This window comes from Sus scrofa, chromosome 12, assembly GCF_054392235.1.
Source record: "Sus scrofa isolate SSC_HxYL_T2T_F1_AM1 chromosome 12, Sscrofa_HxYL_maternal_Yorkshire_Landrace_v2.0, whole genome shotgun sequence".
Classification (NCBI taxonomy): Eukaryota; Metazoa; Chordata; class Mammalia; order Artiodactyla; family Suidae; genus Sus; species Sus scrofa.
The window spans coordinates 1,295,602-1,314,022 of NC_139394.1; the positions used below are offsets into that span (position 1 = coordinate 1,295,602).

The following is an 18,421-nucleotide window of genomic DNA, read 5'->3' on the forward strand; positions in this document are numbered from 1 at the left end:
CGCGCGTCTGCGCGGAGCCCAGGGCGCGGGGGGCCGGGCTGCGCAGGCGCGGACCGTTGGTGGGGCCGGAACCCGGTGCGCGGCCGGAACCCAGTTGCGCGGCCGCGGGGCCCGGGGAGCGCGTCGGGCGAGGCACCGGACGTCGCGGCGGTGGCTGCCGGCGGCGAAGCTGGAGCGGCGGTGGCGGCGGCGGCGGGAGGCCGGGGCCGGGGCTGAGGCCGGGGCCGGGGCTGCGAGGCCCGCGGGGCGGCAGGCGGCGGCGGCGGCGGCGGCCCGGGGCTCGAGCCCGGAGACAGGAGCGGCCGCCATGGCCGAGAGCATCGTGAGTGGGGCGGCCGGGCGGGAGGCGCCGGGATGAGGCAGCAGATTTGCCGGCGCGGCCTGCGGGAAGCGCGGCGGCTTGCCCTCCTCCGCCGGGCCGGCCGGGCCCCCGACCTCCGGGTCTCGGCCGGCGGGGAAGCCGGGCCGTCCGCAGGGGCTGGGCTGTGCCTGCCGCCTCGATTCCGGGCCGCGGGGGGCTGGCCGGGCGCGCTCGGAGGGGCTCCGGTGCCAGGGGCCGGGGCCACGACCCCGCCTCGCCTCGCCGCCGTCCATCTCTTCTGCCTCCTCCCGCCGCCCCAGGAAGTGCCTTGTTACGGGTCCCCGAAAGCAGGGCGCTTTCCACCGACGGGGACCCCCTCCCCGCCAGAGGAAGCTGCGAGGAGGGTGGTCTGGCGGACGGCAAGGAGAACTTGACAGCTGCCCGTCTAAAGGGATGTTCTAAAGGGCGATTTCACTTTGTACCCGAAGGTTTTTCTTAAGTAAAAAAAAAAAAGACACAAACGGAAAAGCCAGTGAAAAGCAGAAAAAGCCGGCCATGCGTTAACTTGTAGAAAGTTTCCTCTCAAAAGTCAGTGCGGCAGGAAAAAACCCCTCAGACCAGCTGCACAGAATATGTTGGTCTTCATTGAGGACTGCGTGAGATTTCCCGGGGAAGCAGAAGCAGCACCGGGGGGCAGGTGGTGTCGAGAACCTCGCAGGGCGGGGGTGGCTTCGCGGTTTGGCCAGGTGTCCCGAGTGGCGCGGTCCTGGCTCTGCGGGGACCCCCAGCCCTGGGCTTCCAGCCCCTCCTGTGATGCCTCCTGGATACACAGCTCTGTGCTCGGGGCTCTGGGGCCTCCTGCACGGTTCACCACCTGGAGATGAGCAGAGGGAAGTGGCCCAAGAGAAACTAGCCACTGACTCCTTTTAGAATAAGATTTCCTAACCCTGTTCTAGAAATAGGCTAAGAATTTAACACTCAGAGCTGCTTTCAAACTGTCTCCGTCCTGTATTATTTTTAACTGAATTCAGGTAACCACGGTCAAATGAGTTGTTTCAGAGAAGGCCGTTTCCTGCTAGGTGTGGCATGGATCTCTTGTCACATTTCTCGGGAATTAAAACAGATCATTCTTCTGAAACTTATTTCAAAGGTTGTGAGTTTTTTTTTTAAGATTTTCGTTTTTTCTATTATAGCTGTGCTACAATGTTCTGTCAATTTCTGCTGTACAGAAAAGTTTTCATCTATTATTTTGGAAAGATCTTCCAAAAATTTCTGTGGGATAACTGGTTTTTATCTTACCAATTCTTTGACTCCCCCAAGAAGTGTTCTGAGTTCCTTTTCTTAGAAAGAGGGAAACCCAAGTTCCCAAGGAACTGTGTGTCCCTGTCGCTGGGTCATATTTTACATTACGGCCTATGTCAAAAGTGAAGCCATAATTTCCCTCAGTGTGAGTTATGTTTGTCTCTTTGAGTTAGAGACCGAGCTTAGCTTGGAAACGTGGGCTGCTGCGCCCTGCTGTAAAGGAACAGATAGAATAACTTAAGCTTTAGATGCACACAGATACATACGGGAAAGTGTATGTCTGCCTTTTCGCTCCTCAGAGACTGGAGCGTCACGCTCTTGGTCCTAAGTGAGCACCTTCAGAGCAGCCCTCCCAGAATCCTTCAGAGAGAAGCAGGGCGCCTCTTCACCTGCTCCGGTCGGGGAGACAGATTTCAGGAACAGATAACGTGGAGCCTGTCTAATGCCCAGGCTGCGTGGCGCAGCGGAAGCAAATCCGACTAGTATCCATGAGGATGCAGGTTCAATCCCTGGCCTCGCTCAGGGGGGTAAGGATCCGGTATTGCCGTGCGCTGTGGTGTAGGTCGCAGGTGCGGCTCAGATCCGCTGTGGCTGTGGTGCAGGCCCGCAGCTGTAGCTCTGATTCGACCCCTGGCCTGGGAACCTCTATATGCGAGGGTGCGGCCCTAAAAAGCAAGGAAAAAAAGAAAACATTTCTCTAGATGTTGAATCCGGAGTAACGTGGACTAGAAATCAAAAGTGAAAAGAACTTTTGTATGCAGTACACACATTTGAGCGCACATCATCTGGGTGAGAGAGTTAAGCAGATATTGTTGAGAAGCAAACAAAATATGTTATGCTCTTAACAGTCGGTATTTCATGAATATTATTCAAAACAAAATCTTAAAAATGGGGAACAGTGCGGGGGGGGGCAAAGCGTTTTCAGTCAAGAGACGATTACTAGAAAAATGAGAAAGATAGTCAAGCTCTTTTAGGATAATCTAGATTATTCTTAATTTGTTTGATGAAAGCGAGCAAATCGGCAGCCATTGTGCACTTTGTCCTGTGTCATTGAAATTCTTTAAAAAAACATTTCTCATCCGTATTGTGCTGTTTTACATACAGTACGAGGCACAGTAACTGCCCAGAGGAGGAACTGCCGCGTGCGGCGTTCTGGTGTGTTCTGTCCCTTGGTCCTCCCACCCCTCAGGTGGCTGAAGCAGCCTCTGTCTTGCTGGCCGCTGGGCAGGCCGTGTCTTGTCCTGCTCTTTGACTGCAGCAGGACCTTGTCTGGTGGCTACCTTCAGCTCAGTCAGCATAGAACTCAAGTCTAGAAAGAGATGGACTGTGTCCAGGATCTCCAGACTGGGCCACCACTTTAGGCTTCCCATGAAAATACTTTTTTAAAAGCCCAGCCAAGCTTTACCCTGGAACGAAACACCTTGATTTCTTTTCTTTTCTTGTGGTCTTTTTTTGGCCATGCCAGCGGCATGCCGAAGTTCCCTGGCCAGGGATTGAACCCACGCCATAGCGGTGACAGTGCCAGATCCTTAACCTGCTGAGCCATAAGGGAAATCCTTCTTTTAATCTTTTTGTTGAAAGTAAATAACAAGTTAGAAGATTTCCTGTGATTCTTTTAAATTAGTTTAATCTGTGTATGAATTCTGGAAAAAAACGAGGTGGGGTGTTTTTTTTTGGTCTTTTTAGGGCCATACCTTCCATGTGTGGCATCTGGAAGTTCCCAGGCCAGGGGTTGAAATGGATCTGGAACTGCAGTTGCAGCCACAGCCACAGCCACACGAGATCTGAGCCACGTCTGTGACCTACACCGCAGCTCACGGCAATGCTGGATCCTCGACTCACTGAGCGAGGCCAGGATTGAACCTGTGTCCTCATGGATACTAGTCGGGTTTGTTACTGCTGAGCCATGGCGGGAACTCCCAAAGTGAGGTATTTTTTTAAAGGACTCATTCGCGATTCATGGTGGGTTTTTTTCCAGCCTTTTTTTTTCTTTTTGTGAACTTGAAGACAACAGTGTTAGTGTTTCAGATATATTCTCTTTATACATAACGGTGAAAAACTGAAGGTGTATTTTCCTCTCTCTCTCTCTTTTTTCCATTTTTAGCCACCCTGTAGCGTATGGAGCTTCTGGGCCAGGGATCAGATCTGAGCTGCAGTCACAGCCTAAGCTGTAGCTGCAGCAGTGCAGGCTCCTTAACCCACTGTGCTGGGCTGGCAATCCAACCTGCATCCCACTGCTCCCAAGTTGCCGCCCATGCCGTTGTGCCACAGCGGGAGCTCCTGAAGGTGTATTTTTTGAGTGAAGTGACGAGTTGAGAATCGAGGCGGTCCTCTCAGGGTGGCCTCCCAGGGCTGATGACTCTCAGAGCCAAACCTCACCCTCCCCTTGCAGCACCCAACCCGGTGTGTCCAGAAGATGAAGCACAGGCGCAGGTTTCCGGGACCTAGATGCTGAAAGACTGCAGGGCTTAGTTCCAGTAATAAGTAGGCGAGGTCCTCGCTGGTCTGTGTAGTCACCGTCTGGTTTCCTTTACCACAGATAATTCGTGTCCAGTCTCCAGATGGGGTGAAACGGATCACAGCAACAAAGAGAGAAACAGCTGCAACGTTTTTGAAAAAGGTACCTGTGGCTGGTAGTGACCTTTCTTCATCCTCCGCTGTTGTTCCCTTCCTGGTCCGTGCCTGTCCTCTTTTCCTCGTTTCCTGATGCCGCCCCTCCCAAGTCCAGTCTGCACTGCTCTTGTCTAGCACGGTTGATGACACTGATACAGGATCAGATGGCACAGCTGACCCCGCTTGCCGTTGTAGGACCAAAGATAAGTGTGAAAGGACTTTGCAGGAGGAATAGTCGTAAGAGTGAAAAACCAGAGAACAAAAAGCTTGAATTGTCCCCCAAAGGGGAATTTTAAAAAACATGATCCCACTTTGTTCTTTGCTTTTCTTTCTTTCTTTCTTTCTTTTTTTTTTTTTTTTTTTTTTTTTTTTGTCTTTTTGCCTTTTCTAAGGCTGCTCCTGCAGCATATGGAGGTTCCCAGGCTAGGGGTCTAATTGGAGCTGCAGCTGCCGGCCTACGCCAGAGCCATAGCAATGCCAGATCTGAGCCGCTTCTGCAACCTACACCACAGCTCATGGCAATGCCGGATCCTTAATCCACTGAGTGAAGCCAGGGATCGAACCTGCAACCTCATGGTTCTTAGTCGGATTCGTTAACCGCTGAGCCACAACGGGAACTCCCTACTTTGTTCTTAAAATATTAAAGCCACGTGGAGTTCCTATTGTGGCTCACTGGCTTAAGAACCTGACTAGTGGAGTTCCTGTCATGGCTCCACGGTAACGAACCAGACTAGTATCCACGAAGATGTGGGTTCCATCTCTGGCCTTGCTCAGTGGGTTAAAGATCCAGTGTTGCTGTGCGCTGTGGTGTAGGTTGCAGACGTATCTGGGATCCTAAGTTGCTGTGGCTGCAGTGTAGGCTGGTAGCTGACGCTCGAATTCAACCCCTAGCCTGGGAGCTTCCGTATGCCACAGAGGTGACCCTAACGAAAAAAAATTAAATCCACGTGCACACGTCTGTTCTGGGAGTGCAGGATGGGACTTGTGAGCACACAAGCCAGACCTAAAAGGCACAGCCCCAGACGGGAGGCCAAAGTAAAGAGCACGGCCTTTGCTTTATGCTTCATGGGAGAGGCTGGAAGAGCAGGGCTCACAGCTCATGGCTGGCTGCCTGTCTTCTCTGGAAACCAGCCGTGCTTGTTGCTTTATGCACTGTCTGGCTGCTCTTGAGGTCCAGTGGCCCAGCTGAGTAGGTGTGACAGACCGTATGGCCTAAAAACTGAAAATACTTCCTGCCGGGCCCTGTACAGAAAGAGTGTGGCACCTCATTAATACATTCTTTATTGTTTGAATTTGTGCCAGGCAGCTATTACCTTTCTAATGATAAAAGCTTTTTTTTCGTTTTTCATACGCAAAAAAACTTATTGAGTCACAGATTGTTACAGCCAGAGGGACTCTTAGATGTCATGTAGGTTTTTTTTTGTTTGTTTGTTTTTTAAATTTATTTTTTAGATTACTTAATGAATTTAATTTCATTTATAGGTGTACAAGAGTCATCACGACCCAGTTTTATAGCATTTCCATCCCAAACCCTCAGTGCATCCCCCCACCCCCCAACCTGTCTCATTTGGAAACCCTGTTTTTCAGCCTGTGAGTTAGTATCTATTCTGCAAAGAAGGTCGTTGTGTCCTTTTGTTAGATTGCACATGGAGGTGAAAGCATTCGATGTTGGTGTCTCATTGTCTGACTGTCTTCACTTAGCATGATGATTTCTAGGTCCACCCACGTTGCGGCAAATGCCATTATTTCTTTCCTTTTAATGGCTGAGTAATATTCCATTGCGTCTATGGACCACATCTTCTTGATCAGGTGTCATGTAGTTTGGTCCTATTTTCTCAAAGGTGGAAACCGAAGTCGGGGGGAGTAAAGAGCCTTGCCTTGCCGAGGGTCTCGCTGGGCCCGTGATCCGTTAGGGAAGCCACAGCGCTTACCTGGGGCTTTGGTTTCGGAAAGGAAGTTGCTGTCCTGATTCCAGCAGCGCTGCCTGAGGGACTGTTTTTGTGAGAATAAAAGAAAGAAGAATCAGGTGCCGCAGACCTCCGAGGGAGAGTCTCCTGCCTTTAAGGACTCTTTTGTTAGCCTCCCCTTTGCTCTCCTGGTGGCATTTGGTCACTGTCAGCTTGCTCCTGCAGGTGGTGCTCGGATGCCCCAAGCGCTGGTGTTCTTGAGAGGTGGTCAGAGCCTGGGATTAGGCAGGAAGCAGCGCTCACGTAGACGCTCGAGGGGTGGACCCGGGATGGAAGAGGACTGTGCCGACGGGCTCTTCTGAGTCTGATGGGAAGTTTCTTAGATCTGTGGTAACGTGGAGCGATGCTTTTGTGCTTGGTACCACACGCAGGTTGTCGGACAGGTCAGGTCCGGATGATTTCAGGGGACCTATAGACACAGGGTTGTAGTTCTGACCTTGATTTGCCTCACAAGGGTCCTGAAATCCTAGTGTCCCCTCTGGGTGAGTAATCGTTGCCTTGCAAAGGGAACACAGACACAGCAGTTGTCACTGGATGTTGGTGGACTCAGGGGGCTACAGTTCAGTACTGACTGATTCTTCGCCAGAGCCATCATCCACACTGTAGTCACAGTGCTTGGAAGACTTTTTTTTTTTTTTTTGGTCTTTTTTGCCTTTTTAGGGCCACACCTGCGCCATATGGAGGTTCCCAGGCTAGGGGTCCAATTGGAGCTGGAGCCGCCGGCCTATGCCAACCACGTCTGCAGCTTACACCACAGCTCACAGCAGCGCCAGATGAGCGAGCCCAGGGATTGAACCCTTGTCCTCATGGATGCTAGTCGGGTTTGCCAACTGCTGAGCCGCGACGGGAACTCAAGTATTTCTCAGTGCCTGCTTTGTCCCGCTTTCCCGAGGCTCACTGGGTGTCCCAAGGGTCCCTAAGACCCTGTTCATCTTCCTTTCAAATCTCTGTCTCCACGGGTGTAGTTTCTGTTAACCTATCTCTAGGTTAACTGCCTTTGCTTTGCCGTCTCCCTTCTCCTGTTCAGTCCATCCAGTGAGTTTTTCATTTCAGTTCTTCAGTTATGGAATTCCCAGTTGATTCTGTTTCACTGCTTCTCTTTCTCTGCTAAGATTCCATCTTCTCTCTGTTTAACTCTACTCTGTCCCTAGAAGTGGAGCTCCAGGAGTTCCCTGATGGCCTAGCCTTTAAGGACTCAGTGTTGTCACTGCTGTGGTTGGGGTTCCATCCCTGGCCCAGAAACTTCCACATGGTTCGGGTGTATCCCCCCCCAAAAAAAGTCAAGCTCCAGAGCCGTCCCCTCTTCTGGCTCCAGACTTGAATTTCTTCGCAAGAGAGCAAAATAGCAAGAGAAATTTGGTTATTGAAGAGCAGTTTCTAAATGTAGCGCGTGCTCCAGGAACGTCTGGTGTCTGTGTGGTCAAAGCAACAATACTGCGGTATTTGATTGAGTCTTGTTTGGGGCTTGTCTTAGGTGGCAAAGGAATTCGGCTTCCAGAACAACGGCTTCTCGGTTTACATCAATAGAAACAAGACTGGAGAAATACCAGCCTCTTCCAACAAATCCCTCAACCTGCTGAAGATCAAGTGAGCGCCCCGGGAGAGGGCGGGAGCGGGCGTGGTCCTGACCTCGAACCGCAGTGCCGGGCTCCGCGGCGTGCGGGGTCTGCGGGATCTGCGGGATCCGCCGCGTGCGGGGTCAGGGCTGGGCGTCCCGGAGGGGGAGGTGTGTGCCGCTTTGCTCAGCTGCTTCCCTCGGAGAAGGGCCTTGGCTGTGGCTCTGCAGACCTGCTTGGAGGGTGGGGTCTGGCAGGACGGTGGCCCCGTGCCTGAGCTGTGTTCTTGCTCCAGGACCCCTGGGAGGCCTTAGAACTGCCGAGTCTGCAGCCCCTGCTGCCCACTCCCCGGAGTCCTCCGGTCACGGTGGCTGCCTCTCCCAGGCGGCGCGTGCGGAGGGCGCGCCTGCCGCCCGGCTAGGGCCGCGTGCCCGCCAGGAAGGGCCCCCGGGCCCAGAGGAGAGCCCGCTCCCCTGCGCCGGCCACCGCCTCTTGGGGGCTGCGGTGCGTCGCGCTCGCTATTCGCTGGCCCCTGAGCTTGCTCTTGGCGCAGCTCAGGGTGCGTGGCAGGAAGGCGGCCTTCCCGTCCCCAGTCACCCAAGTCGCGCTGTGCTCCTTGTTCGCCCAGGCACGGGGACCTGCTGTTTCTGTTCCCCTCGAGCCTCGCTGGCCCCTCTGCGGAGATGGAGACGTCGGCCCCGCTGGCGTTGAAGGCCTGCGGGGCTCCCAACGTGGTGGAAGACGACATCGACCAGTTCCTCAGCCGGCAGGACGGCAAGATCTACCGGAGCCGCGACCCGCAGCTGTAAGTGCCCCCGAGCCCGGGTCGGCCCAGGCCGCGTTGGTCCTGGGCCCGATGCGGGAACGTGAGCCTTGATCCGACCGCGCGATTTCGGGTTACGTCTCCTTCAGGTTGTGTTGTAAACTTTCTCATTGTTTGACGCCCAGAGTTGGCGCCACGTGTACCTTCCCGGGTGGCGGGCGCCTGCTGGTGCGGGCCTTGTTCACCTGTCGCCTCCGCTGTGGCTGGGGAGCCCAGCCTGCCCCGCGCAGCGCACCTCCCGTCTTCTCGCCCCGGTGCCTCGGCCTGAGTGCCCCTCTCAGTACTCGCCTCTCCCCCGGATTGTAGCAGAGGCCGAGGCCTGAGCATTTATTTTAGACTTGGCGCAGTTCTTGCCAGGAGACCAGTTATAAACGTGTGAACTCCCCACAAGGGACGTGGCCTGAGAGCAGCTCCTGTCACCGGAGCATGGCGGGGTCTGCCGTGATCGGCATCAGCGACCAGTGACTTAAACGAGGCCCCATGGGGTGGAGCTGCCCTCGGCCTGGAGCCCCTCGGTGCCCTTGGCCGCTGGCCGGTTCGGTGCCTCCGACACTTGCTCCCGGCGCGGCTCACCCCCGCTGGCTGTGTCTGGGAGGCTCTTGACCCGAGGGTGCCTGGGCCCACGAGCTCCCTGGCGCGTCTCCTGGGAGACTCGGGCCCTCGGCTCGGAGGTGGGGATTGCGGTGCCCCTGTTCTGAGCCCATCAGGGCTCTCTCTCCTGAGTCTGTCTCCACGGTCACACGGGGCAGGGGAGGGGGTGATGGCGCGAGGCTCCCTGACTGAAACGTCCGAACCCACAGAGCCAAGAGTTCTTTTTATGCTTTTTCCCCTAAAATCCGCGGGAACTGAGTGTTTTCCACACTTGTGTTAGTGCTGAGCTGTTCTGAGGGTTTTTGTCATAACTGTGCACCTGGTTTCTGTCTACATAACAGTTTTTGTGTGTGTGTGTGTGTGTTTTTGCCTTTTCTAGGGCTGCTCCCGCGGCACATGGAGGTTCCCAGGCTAGGGGTCGAATCGGAGCTGGAGCCACCGGCCTACGCCAGAGCCACAGCAACGCGGGATCCGAGCCATGTCTGCAACCTACACCACAGCTCACGGCAACGCCGGATCCTTAACCCACTGAGCAAGGGCAGGGACCAAACCCGAAACCTCGTTGTTCTGAGTCGGATTCATTAACCACTGCGCCACGACGGGAACTCCTACATAACAGTTTTACTGAAATTGACTTCGAATCCATTCACTTGGTTTCTGGCCTGTGACATTTTAAGTCATCGCTATCCCTGAAATCACAGGTTTGATGTGCTGGTCAGTTTTTTGCTAACACACACCCGCACGCTGAACTGTTGCAGTAAAAACTGTTCACCACGGTCCGTTTCGAGACACTCCCGTGGGGAGGGAAGTGCTTCATCAGGTTTGACGTGGGTTTGACACAGCCGCGCTGGGGGCGGCGGCAGCAGGGCAGCGTGCTGACGCGGTGCGTGTCCCCTGTGCCCACAGGTGCCGACACGGGCCTCTGGGGAAGTGTGTGCACTGCGTCCCTCTGGAGGTGAGTCCCTGGCTGGGCGTGGGGTCGGGAGGGCGGCGCTGTCTCCGCTAGTGCAGCTGCGCCCGGGGCACGGCCTTTATTTACGGGGGCGACCTTCTGGGTGGCGTCTCAACAGCCGAGGCAGGGCTCTCGGGGTGATGGAGGGGCAGCGTTTCCTGCGGGCTCCAGGCAGCCCCTTCACACCTGATTTACTCCGCTCGGGATCTCATGTCGCTGCGGGTCTGTCCCGAGGAGGAGTGGTACCCGGTGATGCTGACGGCTGGCTGCTTAAGCGGAATTGACAGCAACACAACCACCCTGGTCTTGGTTTTTTTCTTTTTGGGGGCCACCCCGCGGCGCCTGGAGCTTCTGAGCCTCAGCTGAGAGCCAAGCCGCAGCCGCGGCAACGCCGGATCCTCACCCCACTGTGCGGGGCGGGGGATCGAACCTGGGTCCCAGTGCTCCCAGGACACGGCCAGTCCCCTTGCACCACAGCGGGAGCGCCCACCCTGGTTTTCTTCGTGAGGCCCCGACGCGTCATCCCATGGCTTTTGCTGCAAGAATTACCTGATGTTACCGGCTTGGAAATGCTTTGGTTTTTATCTCGAGCCGGTCCCTGGTCCACAGAGGAGCCTGGCTCTGGCCTAGCGCCCCGAGGGGGGGCCCAGCGCCCGGCCTCCCCCCGATCCGCACGGGCTTGGTGGGCGAGGCCCATCCGCCTGGGCCCCTCGGCGCGGTGCGGCGGCGGGGGTGTGACCGTTGACCGGGTTGTCTTGGCAGCCGTTCGACGAGGACTACCTGAACCACCTGGAGCCGCCCGTGAAGCACATGTCCTTCCACGCCTACATCCGCAAGCTGACCGGTGGGGCCGACAAGTAAGCAGTGCGGGGCGGGCAGGCGGGTGCAGCCTCAAGCCCGGGCCCTGAGGGAGAAGAGCAGCACCAGAGGCTGGGCACAGAGTCTTCCAGCTCGTGAGCCTTTGCTCTGATTCTAGAAAAGCAGTGGGTGGGTGGAGACGGCGGGGCCGCCGGTCATCCACGGCGGTGATCCGCGGCGCCTCGCCTGCTGGACGGGCCCCAGGCACCTGGCTGGCCTTTCCTTGGGTGGGCAGTGCCCTGGCAACTTCGTCATTGGTGAAGGTGGCCGGTCGTGTGTGTCTGAGGGGTCTGAGCCTGTCCTCTGCTTCTTGGCACACCTGGACTCCCCGCGGTGCTCTCGGCTCACCTGATTCGCAGCCCCGTCCGCCCTCTGCCTCTTGCAGCCCCGATTGACAGCCACGGCGGGGCCTGGGCAGCAGCAGCTGTGTGGCCGGGCCTCGGTGCCTCTGCGCTGCTGTCTGCAGGCTCAGCCAGGCGGGCAGCGTGGGTGCAGGGCGGGCAGTGGGGCCGCTGTCTCTTGGCTCCTTGAGAGCATCCTTTGACAGCGGCCGGAGACGGGCCCACCGAGAGCGTCCTGACTGCTTTTAAATCATGTTAGGTGCTTGCCTGCACCCCCTCTGTTGCTCTGGTCACCTCGCGAGACAGTCACGCCTTCTGACCGTGATTTTATGACTCCCGTCTGTGCGGCCGGGGAGATAGATGGTGGCCAAGCAGGGTCAGCAGCGTTTTGTGAGGAATGTCCTGGTGGCCTGCTGTAGTTTTCTCTGACAGCCCGCTGGCATCCTAAAATGATTTTGTTTAAAAGACTGGGGAGGGGGCACATCCCACCAGAAACCCATTCCTGTTCCTCTGAGAGGTAGGCTCTGGAACTTTCTGGACCAGAGCACGAGTGTGCTCGGACCTGTCAGCCTTTTGTCGGGGTCGGGGCTCACTTGTCACTGTCATAAACACCCAGCCTTGGTGGCAGTCATTGGGTCCCTGGGGCCGTGGTCCCAGCACGCGCCTGGCCTGTGAGCCTGGGGGGAGGATGGGGTGCAGGTTCACCCCAGGTCCAGCCTGGGGCCCAGGGCTTCCTCACTGACCGAAAGCAGAGCGAGGGCGTCTGTGTCATCAGGTTTGCCCGACGGGCGGGGGTGGGTGGATTTCACACGGGACCACCGTCCTGGACTCTGATGTAAACGGCTGACACTTAAGAGCTTCGGAGTTCCCGCTGTGGCTCAGTGGTTCACAAATCCAGCTGGGAAGCATGAGGTTGCTCAGTGGGTTGAGGATCCGGTGTTGCCGTGGGCTGTGGCGTCGGCCGGCAGCTACAGCTCCGATTGGACCCCTAACCTGGGAACCTCCATATGCCGTGGGTGGGGCCCTAGAAAAGGCAGAAAGACCAAACAAAAGCCTCGTTTTGTCTCAGTGGCATCGGTTCAGTCAATAAATGCTCACCTGTACCCTGAAATCTTCGTGACTGTTCGTGATGGTGACCATTAAAGCTGCCCTTAGGGGAGAATCGTCGTGCGCTTCTTGGTGCTGTGCAGGCCGCGCGTGCAGGGCGGAGCCCAGACCGGCGTCCGAGTCCTGCTCAGGGCGCTTTCCCCGCTGCGGCCCACCCCGCGCTCAGCCTCCAGAGCCCCGTTCGCGACGTCTGCCACACCTGGTGGTTTTTCCAGCCTCCTGCTGGACGTCTCACCACTGGGATGTTTGAGTATCAAGTTGCCTTTTCTTTCTCAGGGGGAAATTTGTTGCCTTGGAGAATATCAGCTGCAAGATTAAATCAGGGTGTGAGGGCCACCTCCCGTGGCCTAACGGCATCTGTACCAAGTGCCAGCCCAGCGCCATCACGCTGAACAGACAGGTGAGCTGCGCTCCTGGCCACTTGCGGGGAAAGCAGCCGCTTCGGGCTCCCGCCTGCGGAGGGAGCGTTTCCGGAAGAGCCCTCCGTGGAGACGGGCTGCCGCCAGCCGTGTGCATTGCACGTGGCAGTCTCGGGGTTTGGGCTGAGTGAGGGATCCGCTTGTGGAGGTCGCACGTGGAGGACAGGATTTGTAAGCTCGTGAGCTCTTTCAAGCCTGGAGGGGAGCCTTCAGGTCTCTGTTTTGTTGGCTGGTATGGAGGCAGAATTTTCTTAGTGACCGTTTCAAGTGCTCAGAACTGTCCTGGGACCAGTTCCAGGCATCCATCCAGACAGGTTAAGAAGGGAGCTGGACTCGGGGCGGAGTCAGGGAAAGTCGTGGGAAGTCACTCGTGTCGGCCGCCTCGAGGCGCAGCCGCCTGTCTCCCCGCCCTCGCCTCTAGCCCTTAGAATCCCACGGCCTCCCGGCCTGTTTGAGGGCCTTTCTTCCTTCCCTCCGTCCATCCCTCCCTTTCTCCTTTTCACCCTTTATTTTATTTTGTTTCTCTCTCTCTCTCTTTTTCTTTTTGGCTGTATTCACAGCAGGTGGCAGTTCCTGGGCCAGGGGTCAAACCTGTGCCGCAGCAGCAACCCAAGCCACAACAGCGACAGTGCCAGGCCCCTAACCTGCTGTGTCACATGGGACCTCCTCTTCTTGAGGAATCCGTTCCACTCTTACCCCTGCCACCCACTAGAATCTGAAATGGTCTTAAGGGCAGAGCACCTTCTGTGTGTGTGTGTGTGTGTGTGCGCGTGCGCGCGCGTGTGTGTGCTCGGAGTAACTAGGTGGAAGGTATTTGTGAATGGTTTGTGCTAAAAGAGTAAGTTGGTCGTTTTGGGCGGCGCGTTTAACCCAGCCCGCTGTTGTCACCTCTACAGAAATACAGACATGTGGACAATATCATGTTTGAGAATCATACGGTCGCCGACCGCTTCCTTGACTTCTGGAGGAAGACGGGGAACCAGCACTTCGGGTACTTGTATGGACGGTATACGGAGCACAAAGACATTCCTCTTGGTATCAGGGCTGAAGTAGCTGCGATTTATGAACCTCCTCAGGTAGACGCCCGCAGGAGTTGCAGTTTACGGGCCTCTGGGTTGCTTTGTTTCGAAGGCTGTGGGGGATGCGCTTTTCAGACCGCTTGTTGCTTCTCTTCCTGTGTCATCAGCCCAGTCTCTTCTCTGCACACACACGCACCCCTGCGCACCCCCACACAGACACACACAGACACACCCACGGTGCTGATTTGCTGAATTGTTGGAGAGCAAGGAGATCACGGCCCCTCCGTGCTTCGGGGAATATCTCTGGAGCACAAGGACAGTTTAGAAAACACGTACACCCGTCAGCTTAAGTACGCCGAGCATCGGTAGCTGTTTCACTCGGACCCGCCATCTGATCCCACCGCTGTCACTCGCCCCCACCATGTCCCGCAGCTGCGCTCCCTCCCGATCCCGCTTCTCTGCCTCGCGCACAGTCAGCTCTCCTGGCAATGAGGGCCTGCAAGTCACAGCTTTTTATCTTACATCTTAGAATTACAGTAGCAAGATTCCCACCGGTAGAGGACTGAAAACATCACGATTGTTTGGGGTGTTCCCGTCGTGGCTCAGTGGAAACGAACCGTGAGGACGCAGGTTCGATCCCTGGCCTCGCTCAGCGGGGTAAAGATCCAGCATTGCTGTGAGCTGTGGTGTGGGTCGCAGACGAAGCTCGGATCCGGTGTTGCTGTGGCTGTGGCACAGGCCTGCAGCTGTAGCTCCTATTCGACCCCTAGCCTGGGAACATCCACATGCCCTGGTGTGGCCCTAAAAAGCAAAAAAAAAAAAAAAAAAAAAAAAAAGTTGGAGTTCCCTGGTAGCCTAGTGGTTAGGATTCATGCTTTCACCAGTGCAGCCGGGTTCAGTCCCTGGTCTGGAGCTGAGGTCCCACAGCCACTGCACATCCCAGCCATAAATAAGTGAGTAAACCTACAATGTTGCAAGAGGGAAGAATGGCACGTTTGCAAGGTGAGATCTACAGGCAGTGTGCTGCCCTTCATCTGGTTGCCTCCGTCCCCTTGAAGCGGTTTTTGGCTTAGAGCTCTCGAGTGTGAGTTTTTTAAGCACGAGCAGGTGTGCGTACTGTGCCCTGTTGTCTCTCTGGGCGGGTGCCACACTCCGCGCTTGCCTCACTTTGTGCCGCATGCTGGAGGTCTCGCCATGACTGGTTTCCTTTTTATTTTTCTTTTTTTTACTCAACAGATTTTGTTATAGTTGTACAACCAGCGTCACAACCTAACTGGTCTTCTTTGTAAATGAACCAGGGTCTGCATCTGTGGGCCTCGTGGCCACGGCCGTGTGCAGGAGTTGGGCTCCTGCCTGGCTGTGTTTAATGCAGAATTTGTGTAGTCTGGCCCCAGGGGATTTTCCCTGTTACCGAGGAAGTGTTTGCAAGGCCTTTTGTGATGGTTCATGGAGACGGAGGCAGGAGGCACTCCCACAGAGACCCCACTGTCTGACCCCCTGGCACCAGGTGCCCTGTCCGTGGGGGCTGCTGGTGGGAACAAGAATGTTCCAGTTCAGATTGACGAGGGTCTCTTATTTTTTTATTTTTTGTCTGTCTTTTTTTTTAGGGTCGCACCTGCAGCACACGGAGGTTCCCAGGCTAGGGATAGAATCGGAGCTGTAGCCGCCGGCCTACACCGCAGCCGCAGCCACGCCAGATCCGAGCCGCGTCTGCGACCTACACCACAGCTCATGGCAACACCGGCTCCTTAACCCACTGAGTGGGGCCAGGGATGGAACCCGCAACCTCATGGTTCCCAGTTGACTTCGTTTCCGCTGTGCCGCCACGACGGGCGCTCTGACAAGGGTCTCATCGTGAAGGGTTTCTGCAGCGCTGTCAAGAGTGACCGCCCAAATCCCACAGAAACCTTAGTCGTCCATACTGCTGGCGGCAGCAGCAGCTCCCAGACGGGGTCCTGGAGGTGAAACATTTGACCTCTGATGACCTCTGGCTCGTTACACACTGAAGCTTTTGCTGCCACATGTCCTAAAACAAACTCCTTAGCTCTGTCCTGAGCGTGTGCTCCGCCGCGGGGCCGGGAGATCCTGATGATCACCGTGGGGGGACCCCAGCAACGCCCAGTTCTTGGGTCGTTTTGCCGGAATTCGACTGTTGGGACAGGGAGGTACGGCTTAGTGGCACTTGGTGTGTAATTACCTCCGTTTTCCTCTTCTGCCGCCGGGTCTTCTGCTCCCGGTTGGTCTTAATGACCCGAGAGCTGCATTTCAGCACCCCCTGGAGGTCTCAGCACCCCCTGGAGGTCTCAGCACCCACTGGCGGTCTCAGCACCCACTGGCGGTCTCAGCACCCACTGGAGGTCTCAGCAAGCTGTGTCCAGCGCAGGCTGTGGGGTTCGGTGGCCGGTGTCGGTTGCCTGTGAGCCAGCCCCCGCCCCCTCACTGCCCTGAGCCGAGGCTCTGCCAGCCGTCAGCAGGTCCCCCAGGTCGGGTGCTCGGGGGTGTGTGCTGCCCCCTCTCACTCCACTTGCCTGTGAAGCCAGGCCTGTCCCTTGGGAGCTGGGTACGCGAGTTCCAAGGCTGCTTTCTGGGAATGAATCGTACCTCAGCGCCGATCCTGCTGTCTGCAGCCAAGCCTATTTGGAGTGAGACTGTTTGACGCTAACGTCTGTCCCCAGTGAAGGCCCCGTGGGGCTGGAGAGCCTCGTTTAGTCCTGAACGGCCGCACACCTTGTGTGGATCTGTCTGCTGTGAACCAGCCACGTACCGTCTCTTCCTGGTCTTTCTGAGCCTCGGCGAGGAGCACAGCGCAGGCCTGGGGGAGGCCTGGAGGCTTGCTCCCGCTCGCCGTTCCCTTGGCTCTGGGCCGCTGTCGCTCCCCGCCCGGCAGGGGAGACCGGTGCTCCTCTGTGACGCCTGAGCCGCAGGGGCGCAGAGCCGCTGGGCTGCTTTTCTGAACCCGCTCCTCTAAACCCGTCTTCTCTCCTTAACACCCCACAGATTGGTACACAGAACAGCCTGGAACTTCTCGAAGACCCAAAGGCCGAGGTGGTTGACGAAATTGCTGCCAAACTTGGCCTGAGGAAGGTACTGCGGTGGTTGTGCTGCCCCTGGGGGGTCCTGGTTGTGGGTTGGCACATCCAGGTGGGTTGGGCGGCCCGGCCTTTCCTGGGACGGAACTCCCAGCTGCACGAGGTCGGGTTCAGCCGCAGCATGTCTTTAGGCCTCGCTTGTCTTTATCGGGCGCCGAAAAAGGGGCTCTTGTGTTAGCCAGACATGGTCCTTGAGCACTGCCTCAGAGTCGGGGGGAACAAGGCCGTAGGAGCAAGACCCTGCCTCCTGCCCCGGAGGGGCCTTGCCGCTGGGCTGTGCCTCCCGCCTGCCCTGGCAGGCACGTCCTCCTGGGTGCCTGCCCGTGGCGTTCATGGCGGCCCCTCTTCAGGGGAAGCGCCTGTTTGTAGTGGAGGCGTCTGAGCAGGTGAACCTCTGGCTTTAGCGGGCAGGTAGAAGACGGCGGAGAGTTTAGCCTTTGAGTCTGCTGACCTAGTTGATCTCACATCCTTGGTAAAGTTCCCAGGAACTTGAAAGATGGGTTTTTTTTCCTTTTCCTTTTTTTTTTTTTTTTTTTTGTCTTTTGAGGGCCGCACATGCGGCATATGGAGGTTCCCAGGCTAGGGGTCTAATTGGAGGTGCAGCCGCCGGCCTACGGCAGAGCCAGGGCAATGCCGGATGCAAGCCGCGTCTGCAACCTGCGTCACAGCTCACAGCAACGCCGGCTCCTTAACCCACTGAGCGAGGCCAGGGATCGAACCCGAAACCTCATGGTTCCTAGTCTGATTCGTCAACCACTGCGCCACGATGGGAAGTCCTCTTTTTTTGTCTTTTTAGGGCCACACCCACGGCATATGGAGATTCCCAGGCTAGGGCTTCAGTCGGAGCTGCAGCTGCCAGCCTACACCACAGCTCACGCAATGCCGGATCCTTAACCCGCTGAGCAAGGCCAGGGATCGGACCTGCGTCCCCTAGGGTGCTAGTCTGATTCACTTCTGCTGAGCCATGACGGGAACTCCTAAAGATGGGTTTTTACAGGTATGTTTAACTGTGATTTCGAACACATCTTAGAAGTTCACTATTAATAGCTAGCGAGGTGAGTTTTATCCTTTATTTTCTAACCAATTTAGACAATGGGAAGTAAACTCCCTGCAGATAAACGGGAGGAGAACTGGAAATGTGCTTTATGACACAGGAGCGCCACAGAGCAAAGCTATGTATCTGACAGGGAGTCAGCATTGTGATTTAGCATCCTGTTTTGGTTTGAATTCTGCAAGTTTCTGTTATTCACAGGAGAAATTGATACAGATTTTTACCTGTTCATTAATAAAGGTTTGCTTCCTGATGGTCGTGACAGGAGACCTTGAAGTGAGCCAACGGCCTTTCTCCAGACTTTCTTAGCCCTTATTTGTCTCAGCTTGATTTGGGTTCTGCTTTATTTGCTGCTTAATTACATGTATCCTTTAAGTCTCATTTTCTTCATGGCCATCCTTCTGGGGCTTTCGTTCGTGGGGGCATTTTTCA

General features: G+C 56.1%; 1 protein-coding gene across 1 annotated transcript in view; it reads left to right on the forward strand.

Moving 5' to 3' along the window:
• Positions 1-96: 96 nt before the first annotated feature.
• NPLOC4 (NPL4 homolog, ubiquitin recognition factor) overlaps positions 97-18,421 on the forward strand; it is a 34,166-nt gene continuing 15,841 nt past the window's right edge. The window contains exons 1-9 of the mRNA XM_021066476.2: positions 97-322; positions 4,143-4,223; positions 7,658-7,770; positions 8,368-8,544; positions 10,060-10,108; positions 10,868-10,962; positions 12,688-12,811; positions 13,727-13,906; positions 16,847-16,933. Of these exons, the coding sequence (XP_020922135.1) occupies positions 308-322; positions 4,143-4,223; positions 7,658-7,770; positions 8,368-8,544; positions 10,060-10,108; positions 10,868-10,962; positions 12,688-12,811; positions 13,727-13,906; positions 16,847-16,933 (921 nt within the window). The 5' untranslated portion in view covers positions 97-307. The remainder of the gene's footprint in view (positions 323-4,142; positions 4,224-7,657; positions 7,771-8,367; positions 8,545-10,059; positions 10,109-10,867; positions 10,963-12,687; positions 12,812-13,726; positions 13,907-16,846; positions 16,934-18,421) is intronic.